Below are 8,261 nucleotides of genomic sequence, written 5' to 3'. Positions count from 1 at the left end.
TTGATATTAATTTATTGTGAGTATTCAATGATGTATGGCATTTCTCAAACAAAAAAGAAACTTATAAAAACAATTTATGTTTGTGATTTTAATTAGAAAGAAATCCACATCCATAATTGGTAGTTCTTCAGGCTTCATCCCAACTTCATTGTCCATCCCATTACAGTTTGTCGTGTTCTCAGTTGGAAGATGACATCCAGAAAAATGTTCTTGAATATTCATCAAAAGAGGTTCCTGATGAGTTTTGGGTTAGGATCGGCAGAAATTATCCCATCAGACAGAATGCTGTGGTCCCCTGGCAGAAGGAGGCAGGATTTCTGCTGCAGTACTGAGTCCGCATGGCTACACAGCGTGGTTCGGGTTGCCGCAGTATTTCTGCCACAAATCGATGGCTTTAGTGACAATAGCATCTGTGTTTTCCTGAGGTATCTGGAAGAGACAGGTTAAGATCTTAAACTGAGGCAAGTTAAGTTTATTTATATAGAAAGATTCAGAAAATATTTATAGGCTATATATCTTTTTTCTTACATTACATAGGAACTTAACCACGCCCTCTGGCCGGGTGTTGCCCGTTAAAATGATCTTATAGCTGAGCAGTATCTCCAGGGCGACAAAAACCAAGATCTTACAGGAGCCACTGATCACTTTGTCCCAAACCCTGTAAAAGAAAAATAAACACTTAAAGGTCTTAGAAATAGTTACAGGATAGTATGAGCCACAGGGAATTATTCTAGGTATCTTCAAGTGATCCAGTAAACAAAAATGAAACCTTTTCTAATAAGTAAAAAAAAAAAAAGAAATTAATGATTAAATTCACAATTTTAATCATTTAATAATTATGAATTCAATATTCAGTGTTTTACTTAAATTTATCAAAAAATAAATAATTGTATTGATAAATGAGTATAAGTGAATCCCAAACAACTGCATTTGCTGTTGTTTCTTAGTTTGCAGCAAGACCACTTTGTTTTTTGTCAAAAAACTGCATAGTTTGTTGTATTGTCCCGGTTTGGTAGGATTAGGGTGATGGCTGCAAACTGACCTCTGCAGGCTGGATTCAGGCAGGCAGCCAGCGAAGCAGCGCTTGAACCACAGGCTGTACGGCAACTGAGGGAGCGCCCCGATGCTCCTAAGGTGGTTCAGCAGCCGAGGTTCCTCCTGACTCAGATAATGCTCCAGACTCTTTGGCTACAACAAAGCAAACCCAAAAAAGAAGAAGAAAACTTAGCACTGATGCAAACTATTGCAGAACTTAATTTTATGGCCTCATTTATACGAAATGAATAGTGTCGATTCAAGAGCAGTTAATACTTCTTAGACAATTTTCTACTGAATGGGCGACGTAGCCAAAATCCCCAGTGGAAAACTCCTACATCGTACATCTTGTAATTTACAAATAAAGAATAAAAAAGGTAAGGAAGGGTTACTTTGCTGAGCTTTTATGCATTTATCGCATCAAAAATTAATCAGGTGGATCCAGCAGTAAAATGACCTATTTCATGTTTTAAAAACAAACTCAAAATTTTAATTCAGCTTGAAAACATGTTAGTTTTTCTCGGAGCCACAAGTAACACTTACGAGGTGAGGAAGCGAGTCTCCAAACTTAATGTGAAATTGATTTATGAAACACTTGATCAGCCAATAGCAGTCAATAGAATCATCAACAATCTCCTCCATGGCTCTGCTGATCGCCAGGAAGTCTTCATTCTCATCATTCTGGAAATGAAACACAATATTTAACAAAAGGAACCTTAGATGCGTAGGTGCAGTAGTCTCCAATTGTGTAGTAAAGTAGTGTGAATTTACTATTAAGTCAGACAAAATTTTTCCCATTTTACATCCTTTAGTATTACCAAGATTATTTCTATCTGCTTAATGACAAAATAATGTGAGAAATTATTAAGAGAATTTTACAAATTCTGGACTTTTCAGACATTTCTTTAGTATTTGCCTTTCAGCTTTTTCCACAAATTTTCTGACACTGAGATAAGAAGGCTTTTTTTAATGGTTTAATTTATTGTCCTAAAGACACTTTCTCATAGATTTGTTGATATTCTTAGGCTCCATTTGCAAAGCCCATTTGAAACCAAGCTTCATCTTCACATAATTTACATGTTTTCACCTCACGATGCCATCTATTTTGTAAAATGCACCAGTCATTCCTGGAGTAAAACATCCTCACAACATGGAGGGTCGTTGTTCTCAGGTTTGTAAGCATGTCTATTTTTTTCAGTGCAATTTATTGACATCAGACCACAGAATCAAACATTTTAATTGTTTGATTCACCTGAATACATTTGCAAACTATAATATGGCATTTTATGTTGGTTTTGGAGTGGTTCTTTCTTCCTCCTACAGTAGTTTTTCAACCCATGTTGGAACAGAACTTGGTAAACTGGATGATCTCTCACTAGCTTCAATCAGCTTCTTCGCAAGGTCTGGTTGCTTTTGTTCTGGGATTGATATGTACACTTTACCTATGAGACACAGGTTTGCTGTTTCAAACACATTTTGGTCTGCTGCTATAAAATCAGGAGTGACAAGCTGGGTGATATCAAACCTCATTCCCATGACAAATCCAAGAATGTGAGGTTTGCTTCTGCAATTAGAGGCACCAATGCTTTTCATTTAGTTGGTTAATTATGTCTTCATGGCTTTCACAAACAAATCTTTGAAATATCTGGTGGCTATAACTCAGTATGTTGCTAATAAAAAAAGCCTCAAATTCTAAGTGCGATGGACCTCAGCTTTAATTATGTAAAATCTTGACCACAACTGAGCCATGATTCAAGGACTAATTTCCCGAAGATAAGAGTTTATGCAGTTTCAGTTCAGCACTGATCCACAGTATGTTACATCTCACCGGCGGTAAGGTCTCGGAGCATCGCGGGAGCACCTGGCTTTCCAGCTGGAACATCCGTAGGTAGATGTGGGTGGAAGGCGTAGATGAGTTGATGTATCTCATCACCTCCAAAGCTTCCACAATGTCCTGGTACTGCTCCTTCCTGTAGCCTCCAACCAAAGAGTGAGAGTCACTGTGTGGAGGGAGGATACCTGCAGGAATAGTGACAATCAGAGACTGAGATGGAAGGTGAGATGTTGTCAGTTTATAACCTTTCTACACAACTACACTTCAAGAAGACAATTAAACCAAATTGTAGCTATGAGAAAAAGTAAGTGCACCCCATGATTTGACAGCTTGTAGAATGATTTTAAGCAGCAATAGCTCATATTCGGTGTTTTGCGACTGGCTTTATCGGTCTCTCACGTCATTATGGAGGACGTTTGGAACACGTCAGTTCATTAAGGTTTGCTAACATCTGCACAGCTTTCTTAATGTAGCACACAGCACTATCCATCAGGATGAAACCTGGACTGGACCATTGTAATCACTGTCCTGTTTCTACAGAAGACACCATCGTCAACTCCATGACAGAGTCACCATCATCATCATTCCTCCACCACCATGCTTCGCAATTGATGCTCTTCATTCTGGTCAAACACCTCCACTTTGAGTTTTTTGTCATTTTCATAATATTGCAAGGCCTGACTTTGAGATAAGTTTGATGGAAAGTCTATTCCTGGGCATATTAGTAGAGGTTGTAAATGTTTACACTTGTAAGTGAACTTTCCCTGAAGAACTGATTGACATTAGATGGTTTGGAAACGGACTTTATCCTTTCCTACACAGATGTGCGGTAACAGAAGCATCCGGCAACTACTTTCTTCTTAAATACTTTTCCCATGACTGATTTCATAAAAAAATAAGTGTTGGTAAGTGGTTAAATTATTCTGACATAAAATTGACTAGAATATTTAGTAAATAACATAAAGCCAAGTAATGTACTATGTCACACGGCTTTAACAGTAGGATGATGACATTGAGAGCTACCATGTAGAATGATGTAGAATTAACCAGTAGGGAAAAACTTGCTGCAGACTGCAGCCAAACATGTCAACAATCTAGTCATTCAAATTCAAATTTCACAATTGATTGTTGTGTGTTTTAAATGTTTTCTGTTTATTTTCTTCAATTTTTAAATCGAGTATTAGTCTGAAAAAAGCACAAGCAGATATTTTGGTGAATGTGTGTGTGTGTGTGTGTGTGTGTGCGCGTGTGTGTGTGTGTGTGTGTGTGTGTGTGTGTGTGTGCGTGTGTGTGTGGGTGTGTGTGTGCGTGTGGGGGTATGCATGCGTGTGTGGTTTCTTACCCAGCAGCACCTTCCAAACATGAATTCTATACATGGATGGGAGAGGGAACCTCTGACTGAAGGTGCTCAGTTTTTCTAGATCTGCAGGACAGTAAAATTATTCAGTTGTTTTGCTTAGTTAATAATCTCTGACCAATACAACGTATATCATTATTGTATATTGTTTTCAGTTGTGCTACAGACAAACTCCATAATAAAAAAAAACTTTTCATCAGTTTTACCCACTCATTTAAGCAATAATAAGGTTTAAGTGACGCTGTAACTGTTGTTCACCTGTCAATAAATATGATTTTCCCTCAACAAAGCATTGCTTTAAAAGTAACACTGTCTCAAGAAGATGCAGCATAAGTTAAACGTATCACATATATTTTAGGTCAACACAATAAAAATCTACTAATAAAATTTAATATTTACTCCAACAGTATACCACAGCTTCTTTTCCATATGCCAAATGTTCATACTGTTCAATACTCAGTTCTCTAGTTTTATATTTCCATCAGTTTTTAGGACATTATGGATATATGTATACAAGATGCTGCTGAATCTGCTCGCAAATCAGAAAAAGTTGTAAAGGGCTATTTCACTTTTTTGTTATTTGGACAAACATAGACCATTTAAAATCTTTAACACTTGGAAACAGAGCAGGATTAGCCTAGATTAAATACAGATCCTTCAAATCACAGTTTACAACCAGCAAAACATTAATTTCACGAAATCTAAAAAGGAATTTTAATCACTTATTTCCAATCTGGTTAAAACCAAAATATTTATGAGTTGCATAATCTGTTGTGAAGTTTTTCTTTAATTCATATTTCTTTCTCCCTTTAGTTTAATTGGAGAAGAAGTAAAACTGCAAAACCTTTTATTTTTTTCATACCCATCTAGCTTAGCCACTCTTGGGAAAATACAAAACTAATTCCATAATTTTCAGTGCTGTGTAAGGAAGTAATGTTCCAAAAAAAAAACCATCTAGCATGTGCGTTTCTGATATGTTTTTGTTTTAAAAGTGTTGCCTACCCAGTGGATTGTCCTTGAGAAGTATTTCCAGTGATTTTTTCTCCTCCACTCCTCTGAAACCCACTTTTTCATAATACGCAGAACGAAAGTTCCTCTGAGGGTCATCAGCCATGATGTAACCTGTACAATCAGATCCAAGAGCAGGCATTTTTAGTAGTTCTGTAAATTTACAGTGATGACAATTCACGGTTTTTAAACTATTGTGCAGAGTAACAATACGTATGAGTGGTTCATTGGAAAGAGCATCATTAGAGTAAAAACTGAAATCACTTCTGTTATATTTTTGCTATTACATAAAATAGTTATCAAACTTCCTTTCGTTATAATTACACAGAGATCTCAAAATGAATCAGCAAGGGATCAGAATCTGCCAATATTTCCTTGACTCTAATATTTTATCAGCTCATTACTAAAAACGTTATTTCCCCCCTATTGTTTCATTACATAAAAATAAATAAGTCCTACCTCTCTTGGTTTACAAACACATACTTTAATGCCCTATTAGGAATTTACTAAAATTCAAATAAAGATCAGTGACATTTGATTTAATGAGTAAATGGGTACAATCTTGTAATTCTTTAATTTTCAGTTGGCTTTTATTGCAAAGAAACCTGGACCACATTGTTTCTCTTTTATGATTGGTGCGTCTGTATAGTCATATCAGCACAGAGTCTGTCTTGAAATCATTTTATCAAATAACTATCCAACTAATAAATAAATAAGACAGATAATGTAGAAATCCTCTTTCGTTAGCTGTAGTTCTCCCCAAAGACACAAGCGTGCAGAATCAACTATGCATCAGAACGTCTGCAGAGAAAGGAAACTGCTGCTATGAATATTTCAGCTGAAATAACAGTGTTCTCCATCATATAGTACGTCAAGGTGGGAGGCTTAGTTGGAGTAAAGAAGACTTTGGGATGTCAAGAAGGGTCCAGAAAGCACAAACACTGTATAATACTGAGGAAGGCAAAATAGTGTTGCAGTGCAGAGTTTGCTCAACGCTGGGACTAATTTCCAAGTGGGTGTATCTATATGCACAATTAAAAACAAAATTAGTGGACTTTCAAAAGAAACAATCAAACAATATTTGATGATAATATGTGGTTTTTCCAACAGAAAACGTTGAACCTGTGGCCAGTAAACTCACCAGATCTGAAACTTACGGAAATATTGCCAATAAGATAATGTGGGAAAGATTTATGAATCTCTTGATGTGCAAGGGCAACGAGATATGTAAAACTACTGACATGATAACATAATCGTCTCACCTTTGTGTACTTCGCAGCGTCTCCAGTTTGTTGTTATCCTCAGTTATCCTCCATTCGTTGTCTCTGGTTGTGGGAACCGAAAACTTGAACAAGTCACTTTAAAGCTCGAAATATTAAATGGCTTGTTTTTACTCTTTATCTGTTAGGCTACTGAATTAGATTCAACTGAACGTTGTTGTTGTTGTTCTTCTTCTTCTTCTTCTTCTTCTTCTTCTTCTTCTTGTTTTATGGCGGTTGGCAAACAACTTACAGGTGCATTACCGCCACCTTCCAACTGAACGTTGTTGTACCAGATGCTAAACTAAAAATTAGCACAAGCCACTGACGTATAGAATACAACTTCCGGGTACTACTATCAAAATAAAATCCTTAAGTGAATTATTTATATTTAATCAATATAGTTTTATTTCTATTTTACATTAAAAGACACGTAATATATATATATATATATATATATCATACATTTTATCCAGAATGCGACCTAAATTTAGCTTTTAACTTTTTTTTATCTCACAAATAGCTCTTATTTAGAAGGTCTGTGACGAAATTGAAGAGGCAGGTCTCGGTTAGACATGATGCGTTTAATTTGCGTCGGATATTCAAAATCTGGGTTAGAAAATATCTAGCAACTTCGTGTAGGCTTTCGTGTGTTCCAAGATAATTTTACCTGGTTACAATTAGTACAGTAACTACTGTCACTAGCCAGATAATTATTTTTATAGATGTTCCTATTTTATATAAAGAACAATTTGTGCACAGTTCAATAACTTTTTTCTACCTTCTTCCTTTCAAACAAAAAAGGGCTAATTTGATTATGTTCTACTCTATTTGAGTATGCCCAAGAGTTTCTGAAATGTAAAAAATAGTAGGACACAGACGATATCTTCAGGTAAGTGGCCCAGTAAAGTTATCTAATAACATCTAGGCTGGATAATTTAACAGCATGGTGAGGGGGTGCAACTACTTCAACCAGGTATGCATGCAGCTTTACTTCGCTCTATGCAGGAGCAAGCAAGTACACATTTTGAACACACCATGCATGCAGTGAGTGGACTATGATTATACTACTGTTCATAAATGAAATCAAGTTTAGATCTGAGTGCATTGTGAGTTAAAGTTGGCAGAATGGCATACTACTGTATTTTGCTGTTTATTTAAATTTATGATTTGAAATGGACTAGTGACGCAATGGTGGCTTCTCCAGGATGTACCCCATTTCTTGCAACCCAGGCATACATAAAACGTGCTTGGAAAAAACACAATTATCATAACTAACTTTATAGCAGGTCAAATAGAGTAGAACTAATTATAACTTTTAATGAATATCTTGGATGATGTTTCATAACTTGTAATGTCTTCACAGCTAATTTACAAATGCCTGTGCCACAATATGTACATACTACATACTGTATATAGTTGCAATTAATCAGGCTGACACGAAATGTCATATGCTATACACAAATGTAACAAAATTAAATAATACAAAATAAAACCACATTTAGGCCACTCAGCAAAACATTTCCAATAAAGCTAACTAACATTGCAAGATGGTTATTAATTTGGATGCAATATGAAATTGTTCTAGTTCAGTCACGTTTGCTTTGTCACACAATGGGTTGTTTGTTTTTTGTTCTTGTTGGACATCCAGCCATGAAGAACTGAAAGAGACTTTTAAAGGTGGTATGAGCATCGATTCAACATGTACTCTGTGTTAACTCAGTTTCTAGTAACAGGAGGAGGAGGAGCTTCAGAAGAAAATTCTGAT

At 36.0% G+C, this 8,261-nt stretch overlaps 1 protein-coding gene across 1 annotated transcript; it reads right to left on the bottom strand.

Moving 5' to 3' along the window:
• Positions 1 to 73: 73 nt before the first annotated feature.
• Positions 74 to 6,754, bottom strand: LOC102226568 (TBC1 domain family member 7). The gene is made up of 8 exons (XM_005802303.3): positions 6,497 to 6,754; positions 5,229 to 5,348; positions 4,212 to 4,292; positions 2,864 to 3,054; positions 1,579 to 1,716; positions 1,043 to 1,188; positions 529 to 658; positions 74 to 429 (listed from the first exon to the last, which is right to left on the bottom strand). The coding sequence occupies exons 2-8, from the start codon at positions 5,338 to 5,340 to the stop codon at positions 343 to 345; spliced, it is 885 nt and encodes a 294-aa protein (XP_005802360.1). The 5' UTR covers positions 5,341 to 5,348; positions 6,497 to 6,754; the 3' UTR covers positions 74 to 342.
• Between the last annotated feature and the right edge of the window lie 1,507 nt (positions 6,755 to 8,261).

Source organism: Xiphophorus maculatus, chromosome 9 (assembly GCF_002775205.1).
Source record: "Xiphophorus maculatus strain JP 163 A chromosome 9, X_maculatus-5.0-male, whole genome shotgun sequence".
Classification (NCBI taxonomy): Eukaryota; Metazoa; Chordata; class Actinopteri; order Cyprinodontiformes; family Poeciliidae; genus Xiphophorus; species Xiphophorus maculatus.
Note: the sequence above shows the minus strand (reverse complement) of the source record. Positions and strands in the feature narration are given on the sequence as shown.

Excerpts from the sequence above, each read along its gene's own strand:
- LOC102226568 (XM_005802303.3), bottom strand. The coding sequence starts at position 5,340 with ATGGCTGATGACCCTCAGAGGAACTTTCGTTCTGCGTATTATGAAAAA. Across the intron at positions 4,293-5,228 it reads TCTCAAGGACAATCCACTGG|ATCTAGAAAAACTGAGCACC; the intron begins GTAGGCAACACT and ends ACTGTCCTGCAG. Across the intron at positions 430-528 it reads TGGTTAAGTTCCTATGTAAT|ATACCTCAGGAAAACACAGA; the intron begins GTAAGAAAAAAG and ends TGTCTCTTCCAG.